The sequence below is a fragment of the Ambystoma mexicanum genome, chromosome 6p, assembly GCF_040938575.1.
Source record: "Ambystoma mexicanum isolate Mex_15411 chromosome 6p, UKY_AmexF1_1, whole genome shotgun sequence".
In the NCBI taxonomy this organism is placed as follows: domain Eukaryota; kingdom Metazoa; phylum Chordata; class Amphibia; order Caudata; family Ambystomatidae; genus Ambystoma; species Ambystoma mexicanum.
Window position 1 is genome coordinate 51,343,978 of NC_090935.1, and position 16,707 is coordinate 51,360,684.

At 48.7% G+C, this 16,707-nt stretch overlaps 1 protein-coding gene across 2 annotated transcripts in view; it reads right to left on the reverse strand.

Moving 5' to 3' along the window:
- The window catches only part of TLN1 (talin 1), a 1,223,782-nt gene that overhangs the window by 706,763 nt on the left and 500,312 nt on the right, over nt 1-16,707 (reverse strand). For both annotated transcript variants that reach the window (XM_069626724.1, XM_069626725.1), the window contains exon 7: nt 15,834-15,976. In XM_069626724.1, coding sequence (XP_069482825.1) covers nt 15,834-15,976 — 143 coding nt within the window. The remainder of the gene's footprint in view (nt 1-15,833; nt 15,977-16,707) is intronic.

The window sequence follows — 16,707 nt, forward strand, 5'->3', positions numbered from 1 at the left end:
GAAGACAGTGAGTGCACAAGACCATGCAAGAGAGCGCAAGAGAGGGAGGAGTGAGAGAGGGGAGAAGGGGACTGAGTTTGAGAGAGAGAGAAGCAGCAAGAGAGCAGGCGCGAGAGCTGGAGCGCGAGAGAGCGCCCGAGAGCCCATTTTCCCCACCAAGGTCAACTGGGTTCTAGAGCTTAAAAAATGTAAAAATAAAAAAAAAAAATACATTTTTAAAAAGATTACCATTGCCTAATAACACCAGTATGATTAGGGGGGAGGCTGGTGGGACGTATGGAGGAAAGGGGACTATGGACTATCAGTATGTTAGTCACTACGGTGAGTACCATTAATTACTCTTCCGTCCCGTCCTCTTTCCTCCCGAGTGCATGGGCGATTACAACGGAATGTAGCCCCATGGTGGAGAGGAGACCCTCCCTTAAGAAACTAGATTCCTTAGAACCACCTGTCCGACAGCCGCATCCGACTTCGAGTCAGCATCCAAACAGTAATGCTTACAGTAATGCTCTGACAGTGTGGGTGTGCATGTTGGCTGACACTGGCCTGTGCTGGCCTTGACCCCCAAAACCCCCTCAAAGGTAACAAACGGTGCGTCCGACGCGGAGGCCCTTGGTCCAGTCCAGATAGCAATTCAGAGCGCTCCTGACATCCAGACAGTGCAAGACCCTCAGCATCGTACTAGGGTGAGCAAGAAACATAGAAAAGACGATTTCCTTGTTTAAATGTAAAGCGGAGGTTACACAAGGTAGGAACTTGGGGTGAATCCGCAGGACCACCTACCTCTATGAAAAGTGGTATATGGTTCTGAGGCCACCAGAGCCTGGATCTCGCTGGTTCTGCAATCAGAGGTGAGGCCCACTAATAAAGCGGTCATAATGGTGACCGGCCTGATGTCCGCGGACACCAGCCTTACATTGAGGCCCCACACGGGGTGTGGTTTCTTGATGGGCAGGCAGAGCCTGGAGAGGCCCGCCAAATGCCTTCTGACTATCGGGTTGGAGGAGGAGAGGGTCTCCTTGGAATTTCTGCAGGCCCGAATGGCTGCCAAATAAGTGCGGCTCTGTCCACCTGAAAGCCTGAGTGCACCAGAGTGCAGAGGAGAGCACATCAAGTGTGCACGTAAGGAGGTTGATCTCTTTAGAGTGCACCCAATAACATAATCTAGTACATTTACTTTAGTACTGGCTCCTGGTAGCTTTGCCACTGGCCCCGTGAATGAGCTCCAGATTAGCCTGCAAGAGGCTTAGGTGCTTGAGCGCGACCTGTTAAGGAACCACACTGCAAGGACTAATTTCTTTGGAGCGGGGTGGACAACCCTGCCCCCTTGCTGCGCCAGAAACTGGGCTGGCTGCCACTGCATTCATGAGCCTGGTAAATACCGTGGGGGCTGAGTTGATGCCAAAGGGTAGCACCTTGTAATGGAAATGGCAGCCCCTGATCCTGAAGTGCAGGAAGGAGCGATACGGTTGCCTAATCGGGACATGTAGATAAGCATCCTTCAGATCCAGGGAGCACATTCCGTCTCCCTAGTCTAGTGTCTCTGCAATGTGTGCTGGCGTAACCATCTTGAATTTCTAAGGGTGGATAGGTCCAGCACAACTCTCAGGCCAGCCTGGTTATTCTTTTGTATGGCGAAAAACCTGGAATAGAGGCCCAATCCTCTCGGACAACTCTAGTTTTCGGAATGTGCTGGAAAGTCAAAAAGAAAATAATAAAGACGTAAGCTCGGGAAGCTCAGAGACCTGATATTTTAAATATAAGGGGACAGAAGAGCGCAGCAGCGCAGTAACACAATCTGCCACAGAGACTTTAAAGCGCAGGCAGTTTCATCCAGCAGGAGTAAATTTAGGAATGTGAACTAAACAGTAAGCAGCCTTAAATTAAGAAATCAACAGTTATTTTGGAGGAGTAGTGCAGAAGGCAACTGGCTATGGTTTAATACCCTCAGTTTCAAGTTGATACCAGTTACATGTGTATGTGTTTTTTTTTTTAGTGATACTGAGACCAACTGAAGTTAAATAGCTTTTAAACAGTACTTGCAGCAAAGGAGTAGGAAGTGGTTATTTATTCTCCTTCTTGAATCGCTTTTGGAATGAAAGGAGCACAAGTTCAGACATTTATTTAGCAATTCCTCTGGCATACGCATAGAGGAGAAACGGGTATTAAGTCCTTAAATTACTTGATGACAGGGATTTCTGGGAGGAGAGAGTCAGAATGTTAATGTAACAGCATGTTATCTCTCACGCCCCTGCAGATTTCCATGAGCTTGCAGTAGGAATATGTTAAAACATTTTTTATCCACTTCCTCTTTCCCCAGGGGTGTACGGTGCTCAGCTGTGACTTCGGTGAGGTTCAGTGTAGCACGCCTTTGAGGGTCTGCCGGGGTTCAGCAGCTCCTGTAGACAATCCTTCAAGACTCAGCCTGACAAACATTGTGATCTGAGGGCCCACTGGCGGGGTCTCATCCTTAAGACGGGCCTCTGGCACCACGAAAATGCAGGATGCCATGCAACCTCAAAATCAAAGGCCGTTAGATGTTGGGCATCTTGAAATTTCATGACCATCTGCTAGCTATGCTGAGCCCTCACCTCGTGGTGCACAACTTTCCCTGAACAAAAGTCCAGGACTGCTCCAATGACTTGCAGCTTTTGGCAGGGTATCATCTGGGACTTCTTGAAGTTGGGGGAGAAGCCCAGTTTGTGGAGATCTGAATCCCTTTCCTCCTTTGATTTGCTGCTACCACCGCCATCAACTTAGTGAATGAAGACCCTCGGGACGAGGTGAGCCTGAAAAAAAGACTAATAGCGAGATCTGCCATTGGCAAACCTCAGGTACTTTGTGCTTGCGGTGTATAACCAGATGGAAGCAAGCATCCTGAAAATCGAATTACACTATCCAATCCTGGAGCTGGAGGAACTGTGAAAAAATTACCATTTGAACTTGTCCTTCCTGATGGGTTGCAGCCCCAAGATGGGTCTCAGCCCTCACTCCTTAAAGGAATCTGAAAGAGTGCCACCATCCCAGATTCCTCTGCCCTACAGGTCCCAATTCTATTGCCCCTTTCTCAAACAGGACGATCATTCACTGAAAAAGGAGTGGATCCTTCAAAGATTGCCTGTCTGGAGGACAATTTGGAGGCCTGTTTAGGAACGGGAGACAGTAACCATAGGTTACAGTTCCCAGTGCCAAATCATCTGAAGTAATGTTTTGCCATTCTTTTAAATGTTGCATCAGTCTGCCCCTTACAAAAGGCTATGGACTAAGGCCTCAAAAGAGGTTTTGGTGTTGTGGCTACTGCACACAGCAATGCAGCAGCAGTCCTCACAAACCACGAGGCAGTCTCATCTTGCCTCGGAGAAGATTGCCCCATTCCAATTGATTAATAAAATTGAAAGGAACGACCACTCCAATTCTGAGAGGCCGAATGGGTTTGCTGTGGTTGACAAATCGCTGCTCCCTGCAATTATGTAACTGCTTTGGAAGCATGCTGCTTTTCCAGGCTCTCATCGGCCTTGGACCCAAACAGTTGTGAGCCATCAAAAGGCATATCCAACAGCCTCACCTGAACGTCTGGAGCAAAACCAGACCTGTGCAGCCATGCAATCCTCCTTGCTGCCATAGCGCTACCATCCCTATCCGAACAGTCCAGACCTGATTGGAGAGACTGGCATATAGCATTCTTGCCATTGTATGGGAGGATAGGTCCAAGAGACGCCCCTCCCCTGCAGTCCCTCCCCTTGGGGAGTCCATGGCACGTCAGGGCCCCCCCCCCCTGCCACCAGGGCCCAGGTGGCGGGTGGACCACTGGCTGACACATTGACCAAACGTGCTGTATTAAGCTAGGCCCTGGAAACCATTTTGTGAAAGCAGAATGACATGAGCCCCTGTGCGCCGCTGCACGGCCCTCACCCTTGGAGAGTCCTCACTTGTCCCTGTGGCCGCAGCTCCCTGGCAGATCCGCTGAGAGCCCGTTCCCATGAACAGACAGACATGAGCTAGTGCTAGAAGCAAACACTGTAACATTCACCTTCCGCAGTGTATCACTGTCCTCAGTATGACCCGGCCAGCAGGGCCGGGGTGGAAAAGAACTGTAAAATGGTCCCCCGACTAAAGTAGAGACCCAAAATACCAATATGCAAACTGCCTGTAATAAAACTCTTTTCTCCATGACCTTTTGATAAAATATGTAAACTCCATAAAGATGGCAGAATGTGTGTTCATGTGGCATCCTGGTCGAAATACCCATGTCCCCTCAGCTATGCGCAAATGATAGAAGTGTCCCGGGCTTTATGTTAAATGTGTCTCCTAGAAGAATGTACTCCAAGGCCCTATGCCATAACTAAACTAATGCTGCTAGAGTGCAACGGAACACAAGTGCAACAGCATTGGGAGCTCATGGAAATTGTGTAAGAAAGCTTATACGAATGTATTTGAATGTTCAAGCTCACCATGTGTCACTGCCGTCAGTCTTATTGGCCAGTTGTTCCCGCGCACTCCAACCTTAATACTACCTCGCTTATCGTGTATGCATAGAGTGTAACAAAATGTCGTGGTTGCTGAATACTTAACCTATAGTTATCAATAGCAACTTTGGTACAGGTAACAAATTTGAAATGGCCATGTAAAGGCACTAACAATGTAGAAATGTAAGCCTTTAAAAAAAAACTCAATGAGTATTGTACAGTATATGAATTATTATGTCTTTGTATAACCTGAACACACGAGGAAAATACCATTGTGGGCATATCCAAGGCCACTTTCCCTCCCTCCCCAGTGAAGCCTGCCAGACGAAAGGCAGAGGCCCAGGCTGCCCTGCCTCACCTCCCCCAATTCGGCTGGAGCCGCTCCAAGCATTCACATTCCCCCGCAGCTCACAGAGCCACGACCAGCCACCTGAATTATTTGCAACCCAGCAGTAAACCCCGGCCATAAACGCAGGCCAAAGGTGCCCTTTCTTAGGCCCCATGACCCACCAGCTCACCCTAGGTTAATGGCCCCTGTAAAATGAGGACACCCAATATTATAGCAACACTGTGGGAACACATTCATAATGACTTCTAACAAGACATGAACACTTGGACAGCTCACCCCTTGCCCCGAGACCCGAGACCCGACCTCGGGACCCATGGTTCCCGGCCCGCAGGATGACGGTAACCATGTATTGGCATATCGCCAAAATACCCCACTCAAGGTGCATTCCTCCTGTGTTGCATTAACCTGCAGAATAACCTATTGTAGGATTCACAGGGGAAGATAACATTGCTGTATTGAATGAATGGGGTGTGCGTGGCCCTTAGGGCAGAAAGCCAAGGAAGACGTTCATCAATGACAGTGGCCACGCCTGGCACAACAGCACCTCCCGGATGAGCCCAGCTGACCTACCCGCCCCACGTTGGCACCCAGTGATATCCACCAACCACGGCGCAGCGCATCCCAGATGGGACTTAGTTAGTCGTCGCCACCCAATCCCCACGAACATGTGCCCCCTATAGTGTGTAGGTTCTCATGGCGCGTTTTGTAAATATATACGCCTGTCTTTGCTAGTGTCAGACAGAGCGCTCTCGGAGTTTGCAGAGTCCTTTGCATGCCCTATTTTGACTTATATAAACTCCCATTAAGCTCACCCGCACTTTGTCCTAGCCTTATTCCCATCTTGGGAGAGTCCATTACTGCCTCTCATTGTGGGGAGGGTCGTGCTATCTGGGGACGCGTGCCTTCACCATCCTGCACAATATTGAGGAAGCTTTCCCTGTGTTCTCCCTCAGGAATATGTTCCGTGGCCCTTCGCACAATCTCCCATAGAGTGTACGAATAGTTGCAAAGGGCACACGTAGCATTACTGGCCTTAAGTGCCATGCTACACTTTTCCACAGGGCGTCAATTCTTGTAGTTCCTATCTGGAGGGATTGTGAGTTAGGTTGCCACCTTTGAAGTTGACATGGCAACCAGATTTCTCTCGACAGAAATCTGGGTTTACAACTGAAGGTCTGTACTTTTTTTGTCAAGTCCTTATGGCTTTTTTCAGTTTAAGACTTTTTCAGTGCCGTATGAAAAAGAATATACCATATCCTTTGAAGAACCCTTATCAAGAATGTCTGGGAGATCATCCTTCTATTCTGCTACAGGTCAGCTCCAGCATAAATACTCATCACCTTGCCCATGACCGATCTACATGAGGCATCAGCATGCCCAGTAATATCTGGCGTGGCAAACTCCACTTCTGGAAAAGTATCTAGACCACTGGTATGCTTTGAAGTGTCCAGCAGGTCTTTTAACCTCGACTCCTCAGAGATGGGACTCTTCTGGAGCACTGGGAGTACCATACTCCAAGCCAAAACAGAGGGTTTCTCTCTTCCTCCACCTGAAAAGCCCTTTTTTGATAAGGGCTTATAAGTCTTTGATGAATCAGTCAAACACAGACGTCTTAGACAACAGATTCCTTCAACGAAGCAAAGAGGGACGGCAGTGGATTTGTCTTGTCGAATCCCTCAACACCTCTCGAGGAAGCTTTGAGGACTTACTACCCATACTCTTCGGCACCCAATTAGTAGATTTCCACGACTACTTGTCTGCCTCACGAAGCACAATGGCGTCTGAAGCTTTTTTAGGTTCACTCCAAGGGATGGGCGTAGTCACCTTCTTGAACACCTCTTACATGTTGTGGTGAAAATCCTCCCATTCTGCTTTTGAAGTAGCTTTACTAGGAAAACGTAGCCGGGATTGATGACATTGCTTTCTAGATTTCCTCTAAGAAGACGATAAGTGTTCAGATTGGCTTCTCGATCTAGAGCGCTTAATGCATTTACTGATCTTTTTAGCCCTTTGAGGTGAAATATCCTTCGAGCTTTCTCGTCAGACAACCTCATTTTAGATGGGGTAGTGGGAGGGGATTTGGTCAAAGGACTACCTAGGGGACATTTCCCTTTTAAGGCCTTAACTGTCAGATTGGCATGAGCCACAGTCGTCGACCTTATGGCCCAGCCCCAAGACATCAGAGAGATATGAACAACTTTGACCCACAGTCCGAACACCTCTTAAATCCGGTCTTCAGAGTAGACATCTCAAAGATTTTGAAGAAACGCAGTGGAAGCAAACAAATGGTTTTCAAAATGTGCATTGCATGCAGAAAATCGAAAGAGGTAACTGGTGCGTTACATGCTAGTTATACCAGCGTGGACGTCATGGCCAAGAACAGCATAGAAGCTGCCGAGAGACCACGAGTCGTCGACGCACAGCGCCCTCTCTGCTGTCAGAATGTTTCCGATGCTGCAAGTAGGTGATCGGATAGATCAAAGATGAGGAATCGTGGGAGGACAATCCATTAGAAATGTATTTTATTTTTGGGAAATCTTCCCACAGTGCCTCATGAATGTTACTGCTTACAAAACCTATAGAGACCTACTTTACTTCTAGTCAGTGTAATTTCAGTACTGAGAAGGAGCACCAAAACAAGATAAGTTAGAATGGCATGGCAAAATCACAGAAACCTGAAACCCAAAGAATCCCAGCGTGCCACATTGTCTGTTTCAAAGATAGGCTGCACCCCAGTTTAAGTGTAAAGCTAAAAAAAAAAACAAAGATGAAAAAGCAACTGACAAGATCAAGCAGTGGAATGGATTAAAACAATACACCGGTTAAGATTTCTTTAATTTAACTTGGTTTAATGAGGCTCTACCTTCACGAGGTAGAAACTATTCTGAGTTAACATCTTTGGCACCACATCCTCATAACTCTAATATGCTGGCAGATTTACAAATCAGAAAAACCTACACACTGGCAAATGGCATCTATAATTACCCCCTTAATGAATGAGCCGAAGCACCCCTCAAGATTCTTCCACCTTTTGATACAGAATGTGGGGAACACTGATCACAGCGGGTTACACCTCAAAAATGAGGAAAGTGCTAGATTAAAATGTTCTCCAGCATAGCCAAAAACCTTAAATTGCATACTGAATAATGGTCCAATGACTTCTCACAAAACAAAAAAGTATACTACATTCAGATCTGTGCAAGATTGCAAAAAAATGAAACAGCCTAGCACGTCAAATAGGATACACAGGGTTAGCGCTTCCCAAATCTTCACATAAGAATGTTTAGCCTACTGGTAAAGCCATTGAAACTATATGCAAGAGGTAATGAAACTCAGACAAAAGTAAAAAAAAAAAAAACATCACCCAAAGTAATACAGAGGAGGTCACCTTGGCTTCTTTTGCAATAGATAGAAATTTGAGATTGTTTCATCCATAAAACCTGAACAATAAGTGACAAAGCAATCATTTTGGCAGAGCTCATCCCAACAAACAATTATATAAATTAATAATTTTTCTTTCATAACGCACTTAATACCAACTATTGGTTTCTAAACGAAAGTTTACGCATTGGCTTTCTCCAGCACCTTTGTACTCCATAGTCCTTTCCTACATACTGCACAGGCGTCCCTCGCTAGGGATGGGAGACAACCTTTTTCACCAGAAATAAATCTTCCCCTTTAAATTTAGTAGGGGCGTGGCCCTGGAAGCATGCGCTCCCCTGACTGCGCCCACCAGCGCTACTCAGGCCCCTTTGACGCATCAACATTATCATTGCCTAATCACAACAGTTTTATGAAGGGGGAGGATGGTGGGACGTATGGAGGATAGGGGACTATGAACTAGGAGTATGTTCATCACTACGGTGAGAAACTTACAATTACTCCTTCGTCCAGTCCCCTTTCCTCCATACTGCATGGGCGATTACAACTGAATGTAGCCCCAGGGTGGAGAGGTGATCCTCCTAAGAAAGCAAGTTCCTTAAGACTACCTGCCCAAATTCCACGTCTGACCTGCAGCTGGCATCAGTGCGTGCAAAAGGCTTAACCCACGTAGCCACCCTGCTGATGACCTGCCACGGAACACACCTCTGACAAGCCACAGCTGTAGCTTTGTCTCCGGTAGCGTGGGCACGCATATTTACTGCAAGCGTTTTGTGTTGCCCATCATAGGCCTCCTTGATGGCCGCTACCATCCACATTGCTATAGAGGATTCGGAAGCTTGGCCTTGACCCACCAAAGGTGACAAAGGGCCTCCGATTTGCGGAAGCCTTTAGTCCTGTCCAGGTAAAATATTAGAGCGCGCCTGACGTCTAGACCGTGCGAAACCCTCTGAGCATCATCCTTAGGGTCAGCGAAGAAAGTGGGTAACACCATCTCCTCATTCAGGTGGAAAGGAGAAGACCACCTTTGGTAAGAATCCGGGGTGAGTTCTAAGCACCACCTTGTCCTTACGGAAATCAGTATAAGGCTCGGACGCCACCAGTGCCTGGATTTCACTGAGCCTGGGTGCAGATTAAGGTCCAACCAGTAGGGTGGTCTTAAAAGTGACTAGCTTGATGTCCGCGAACTCCATAGGTTCGAATGGTTTACGAGCAAGGGTGCCCAAGGTTAAGGTCCCACACCGGGTGGGGCTTCTTGATAGGCGGGTAGAGCCTGGGGAGGTCCGCTAGATGTCTTTTAACCACCTGATTAGAGTAATAAAATACACCCTCCGAGTTCCAGTAGGCTCCAATTGCTGCCAAATAGGTGCGACAAGTGTCCACCTGCCACCCTGGGTGTGCGAGGTGTGCAGAGAAGGATAGTACATCGTCCAGTGTGCAGGTTAATGGATCAAACTCCTTCGATGATCCCCAGTGACAGAACCTAGTCCACTTGCTTTTGTACTGGATCCTGGTAGCATCGCATCTAACGCCATGTAAAATTTCTAGGTTAGCCTGAGACGGATTTAGGTGCCTTAGAGTGACCTGCTCAGGAACCACCCTGCGAGGACTAGTTTCTGCGGGGCGGTGTGGATGACCATGCCCCCCCCTCCTGTGAGTAGGTGAGCTGGACCCAGCGGAAGGTGCACCAGGGCCTGTTCGACAGGCTGATCCTTCCGAGAACCATGGCTTATCACAGGCCACCACAGAGCTGGATGACTCCATGGTGCCGGGCCTACCTGATCTTGCCGATTACCCTGTGAACCAGGGGAGTAAGAGGAAAGGCATACGCGTTCATGTCTCATTGTATCTGCATCACATCTCCCAGAGAGGCCCAGCCCGGTCCCTGCCAGGACGCGAACTGGGTGCACCTTCGGTTGGACCAGGTGGCAAAGAGATCCACTTGTGGATGACCCCCATCTGTTGAAGATCTCCTGAAGGACCTGTTCGTTCAACTGCCATTCGTAGTTTTCTGCACCCAGTCTGCTGAGACTGTCCGTCTCCAGGTTTGATTCCCCCAGGAGACAGATTGCCCTCAAGTGCACGTTCTCCAGAGCCCACTCCCAAATGTTGATAGGGGAGGAGACCTGGTGCCACCCTGCTCGTTGATGTAATACATGCTGGTAGAGCTGTCAGTTTGAATGAAAATAGTCCTGCCACTGATCGGAAGGAAGGCTTTGAGAGCAAGCCAGATGGCCATCAACTCGAGCCAGTTGATGTGAGCGTCCGGCTCCTCAAGAGACCAAACTCCATGGACACTGGTTGTCCAGGGTGGCTCCCAAGCCTTCCAATGAAGAGTCTGTGGCGAGGTCACCTGTGGTGCTGGCTACCTGAAGTGTCTGCCAATCCTCAAGTTGCAGTCTGTACTCCACCAGACAAGGTCCTGGTGGAGAAAGGGATGAATGCTGAGTACCGCCTGGGACCCCTTCTCCTGACTCCATGACGCTGCGAAGTGCAGTTGGAATCGTCTCATTTTGAGCCTCTTGTATGGCACTGCCAGTAGACATGCCGCCATGATACCAAAGAGGTGTTGGTACCACAATGCTGAGGTCATAGCTCTGCTGAGAAAATTTCCCGCGGCCCTCTTGATAACTGATCTTGTCCTCCAAGAGGAAAACTCTTGGAGCCTTTATCCCCAGATAATCCTAGAAAAGTTAGATTCTGTGTATGCTGCAGCTGTGACTTCTTGAGATAGATGGAAAATCCCAGATCATGTAGCGTATTCATGAGAGCTGACGAGGTGTGATGAACAGCCGCCAGGGATATCGGCCGGACGCACCTGTCGTCTAGGTATGGATACACATGGTGACCCAGGGTTCTGAAAAGGCTGCTACTGCATTCATAAGTCTGGTAAAGACCCTGGGGGCTGAACAGAGGCCAAAGGGTAGAACCTTGTATTAGAAACGATAGCCCATAATCCTGAAACTCAGAAAGGACCGATGAGGCTGCCAAATTTGACGTGTAGGTATGCGTCCTTCAGATCCAGGGAGCACAGCCAGCCTCCCCTGTACAGTGTGTCCGCAATAACGGCTGGGATAACTATCTTGAACTTTTGAAGAGGGAGGGAAAGGTTCAAGGTGGAAATGTCCAACACAACTCTCAGAACAACCTGGTTCTTGTGCATTGCGAAAATCCAGGAGTAGAAGCCCATACACTGCTGGGACTTCCACTGCCTGACTCTCTATGAGCGATTGCATTTCCGCCAACAGAGTTGTTGTCCCAATCTGTGGGAGTGGAGGAGAGAGGGGGGGAGGGAGAGACCGGTAGGCAGTAACCCGTGGACACTACTGAGAAGATCCAGGTGTCCGTGAACCTCATGCCCCCATATTGTGCACAAAGGGCAAGCCTGACCCCCTCTCTCCCACCGGAGACACGTGGACCCAGAGGAGTGTGCCTCTGAAGCTGGGGGTACGGAGGGGGACTGCAAGAAGCCCTTATTCCCCCACCCTGTGCTGCTTACGGCGGTGTTGACTTGGAAAGCGGTCTGGCTGTCTTAACCTTTGTTCCTAGAAGCCCCGGAACCTGCCGAAGGCCCGCCCCATGTTGGATTGCTGGTGCGTCTTGGGCGTGGACTTCGTGAGGATAGAGAAGCATTTTGCAGTCAGGGAACTGTTTTTCTTCTTATCAAGTTACTTATCGGTGGTGGAATGAAAAAAGTCGCCACCCTAGAATGGACAGTCCAATATGCGCTCTTGGACGTCCGGGTTCAACTTGGTAGCCGTCAGGCAGTTCTTCTCATGTCCGTAGCGATGCAGATGGCACGGCCTGAGGTGTCTATATGAGCCACGAAATGATGTCCTGAACCACCATTTATGCTTCCGGCAGCCCCGCCTTGAAGCATGCGCGACTCTGCACCGAAAGTTCTGGAAAGTCAGCTATTTCCCGCCAAAGCCTTTGATTTACAGCTGCGAGCATAGCCTCCATATTAGACTGAAGAAGGTTCAGCGAGGCGTTTGAATAGACCACATTTGCATATATCTCCAAGATCATCTCCTTACCTAGGTGCGCTGAGGAAGAGGTAGTCGAGGAAGACTGTGGCTTGGAGTAGAGTGAGGCCACAGGCAATCACTGAGGAGTGTGTTTGAGGGTGTGCCGACAGCAAGAGTGGATCCCCTGTATTGTCTGTACTTGGCAGTGAGGCGCTGATTGGTTGGCTGCACCAAATGGGGTTTAAGCGATCCCTTTATGGCCAAGGCGACAACGTCCTTCTGCATCGGAATCCCAGTTCTAGCCACTGGGCAAACAGCGAGGACCTCGGCCAGGACCCCCGCCTCGGGTTGTTCAACCTCGGGTTGTGAAAGCCCCAAGTATTCGGCCAGACCTGCGAGCCGCTCATGGAATGCATTGGCAGAAGACGGTGTGTTGGGGTCCTTCTCCTAATCGGTGCCCACCAGGGTGTCCTGCTGGTCCGGAGCAGGTGGAGGAGTACTGGGCACACAAGGCTGAGGTGTGCCGACAGTAGCTGGAGGAGACTGGTGTGCAACAGCATGGGCTGCAGGAGGAAGGAGTGCCGGAAACATGGAGCCCGGCGTGGGCAGCTGGGGCCAGAGGTGCTGCAGCCATTGGAGGAATGACCATGGCAGCTAGCGGCGGGACTGCTGGCAACATGTCCCTGATCACATCCCGCAGGATGGTGCCCATCTGAGGGGACCTCACAGAGCCGTGAGGAACTTTTCAAAAAACCTGTCCTCACAGCCGGTGTGGCAAAGGTGGCGCGGAAGTATGATCAGGGCTCGGAGGGGGCTGAAGCCTGGGCGTACTCTGCCTTGCTGCATGCAGGGTGTGTCTGCCCTGCGACGCTGAAGGATATGCTTTAGACCACGTACCTGGCGAAGACCAGCCCCTCCTGGAAACTCGTTCACCTACCTGGTCCCCGAAAGGGTATGGCGTCGGACGAGAGGCCATTTTCTCAGGCTGCATGCCACATCCCTGCGACGTGGTGCTTGCCGTGCTGGGCCCGGCATCCTCCTGGACTCTTGCCAGTGGAGCTTGAGGACTAACCTGCACCTCAGGACGGGCCTGGTAGGCATCGTGCCCTCGGCTGTGTCACCGGTAGTGTTCCGTACATGGGCCCCCCCCTCAGTCATTTGTCCGGTAGTAGGGCATAGCCCCTCGGCTGGACACCCAGTAAAAAACGTGCAGTCCCTCAGACTTCACCGGCAGGATCTAGCGACCCCTCGGCCTGGCAGCCGGTAGCTGAAGCAGCCTTGGTACCTGTACTGGTGTTAGTACCTGAACGGTCCCTCCTGCTCGGATGTTTCCTGGGGAAATAGCGACCCTTGCTGGATGCCGACAAAAACAGTGGCCGTAACCTGGACCTTGACTTGTGCAGGACGGTTCTTGAAGTCCTCTGTAGGCGATCGTTCGAAGAGCTCTCTCCACCGAGCTAACCTGTTCTTTAGAGCACGCGGTGTAGGTGCGTCAAACGCGGTTTAATCCTCACAGCCGTGATCGGGGCCAAGGCAGTAGAGGCAAAGAGTGTGGGGGTCCGACGCAAGTAAAAGCCCTAAACTATTTAAGCCTGATGAAGTCGACATGTGCCGGGGATGAGCGTGGCGCCAGAGGACAGAGTACCCGATTAAAAACCAAAAGACAAGACAGTATCCGGGGAAGAGCACGTGGAAATGCAAGACTGAAGCCAAACCCATGAGCGCTGGTGAACGCGGTGCGCTCCCATCAACGTGGAAAAGAGGACTGGGGAGTGGCTGGTGGGCAGATTCAGGGGAGTGCATGCTCCCAGGGCCACGCCCCCAAGCGCCTCTAAATTTAAAGGGGACAAAGATTTTTTCTGTTGAAAAAGTTTGTCTCCCGTCCCTTGCAAGGGACTTCCGTGCAGTATGGAGGAAAGGGGATGGGACGCAGGAGTATATGCCTTGTGAACAGATACACATCCTCAACGTTTTAGTACTTTGTAAACTAACATGGTTGGAGGGCATTGGTAGCAATCAGTTTTATCAAACAAGATGGTACCTAGGGGGACCGAGTTACGACATTTGAATATGTAGGTCCCTACCATCATGCCACCAAGCACTGCTGCATACAGACCTTTAGAAACGGACTTACAAACTGTATCTACATGCAGTTGCTGCTTTCCAGCCACAATGTGGGATGAAACTCATCAAGTTCCATTCCAGGTTTTGGTTCATTACAGCAGGTGCAGCTTGCCAAGAGCTGGAGGCAGGATAATCTATCTCAGACTGCCCAAAACTGGAGAGACCTTATGAGGAAACCTTGATTGCCTTCAGCTCGCCATTTGCACCCAGCTCTGTCCTGTGCGAGTGTTACCTGCACGGCCACCGATGAGCTCGCTTTCATCAGTAGCAGTTCTATCAACTGCATTTATTGGGATATCCTGCTTTATCTGCCCTTTTTTATGCATGTGCTGCAAAATTCTTCCCTATAATCCCAGTTTCTTGCTTTATAGTCTTTCCTGCTAATCAATTCCATATCATTGCTGAGTTAACGGCAATCTAACGCACAAAATTATTCCATTTGCTTGTTTACCATTTTACTCAGACTTCTGCTCATAGTTGTGTTGCTGCACTCTGGTGTTTTGACTCTCCTTATAGCTCAAAGCATTCACCGAGCAGGCATTGACCTGCTATCTTATCTCCGACTAGTGCTCTGTTTGCCGATACTTCTAGGACACTTCAATTTAGAGTTCCTGTGGCAGCTTTCCTCGCCTTCTTCACCATTCGTCCGATACCGGCTCGGATTCTTGGCCTAGGATTTTCTCTGTGCGAACCTTAGTGCTTTTATATCTCCAGACTTCGACCTTGATCTACAGGTTCTGTGTTTTGCATTATGCTTCTTTTCACCATCTAACCTTTATCTAGTTATTCTTTCAACTCTGGTTTTACACCTTTGTTGCAAATTGGTCAATGTTCATGCCTCAGTTAGTTCAGTTACACAGTGTAATTTCTAAGTTAGTTTCCTAAAAGATCAGACAAGGGAAAGATTTCTGTGGCTACTGCCTTGTCCATTGAAGAGGTACCTGACCAAGTAGATGGTCTCCAGGTTTGCCTTATATGGAGTACAACAGTGTTCAGCAAATTCAAGTTAAGACTCTGCTGTATGACTGTTTCAGCATAATCTGTTGGCATATCCCAAGGCCTTTCCCAAAGCTCAGAGAAGACCACCTGATCATTTACCAGTATATCCCTTATTCACAAAACATGGGATTGCCTCCCCTTATCTCAGCCACTTTGCTTACAGCATCCCCTGCAGTTCCTGTGACTACCTAGGTGAACACAAAGCAGGCTGGCATGTACCTTGTTTCTGTTTATGCCAGGTTTTTAAATTCAGAATGGCATATCCAAAAACAATCAAGTCTTCAACTATTGGAGGCCAGCATGGTTCTAGCCTAGTAAGCCTGTCTTGCACAGACTGAAGGGCTAGATAGGACGTTGAAACTTAATCCTGCACAGAAGGCGAAATGTGCATCTAAATAAAGATCCTGGAACACAGGGTTAAAGACACATAGGAAGGAACAGTACCCTGCACACAGAGGGAGGGACAGCAGGAAGACCAGAAGCACCTCCATAATGACAAACAGGCAGAAACAACCAATTAGGAAACATCTGAGGAAGTAAATATACCTGCACATAGAGAAGGTTCAGCTGCACAGGGTCTCGGGAATCAACATTTTGATCAGAGTAGAAAAACTTTCGTCGAAGAAGCAGCGTTTCATTTTCATCTACACCTTGCTCACGCAGTGTGCGACCATGGTCCAACCAATTCACTGCAAGAAAAGAAGATTACTAGAGAGAAAAGGAGGCCAACATAAGAAATGTAAACAGTTGCAACAATGGTAACTTAAATGAAAGTTTTGTCCTTTAAATGAAACATGTGCCCTTTCCCAAATAAAGCACAATTCGCCCAAACAAGTTAAAAGTGGAATTCCAACAGCCTAATGCTCAGATGTTTCTCCCGTCATACCCCCTCTCCCCACCACTCTCCCATCCCACGGACAAAACATTTTTGAAGTATTTTATCCACTTGACAAGTAGACAATTTAGGTGCTGAATAAGAAACAGGCAGAGTACATGTTAAAGCATAGCTGCATTGCAGAAACTGAGTTTGTGAATAGAATGCTTTTTTAATTAACGTCAATTTGCAGCATGGCTGCAGGTTCTCAATTGAAAGAAAGAGTGAATGATTATTACCAGAGGATTGCCTGGAGTGTCAAACTTTGCTCTGATCAGATCCAAGCAGTCGTGCTGCAAGTAAGCGGTCTAGTACTGAAAATCCTTACCAACCGTTCAGCTCCATAAGCAATGACGGATCTGGCCGGAGGGAAGATTCCTACTCAGACTCACCATAAATTGAAGACAACATCAATCAGATTCTGCCTGCTGCACCTAGCCTTTTATTAGATCTGTTCTGAGCCAAAGAATATAAAACACAATACAACTATTTACACCCTATTGTCCCATGTCCCTAGAAAAGAGGTGACACAGTCTCTTCCCAGTC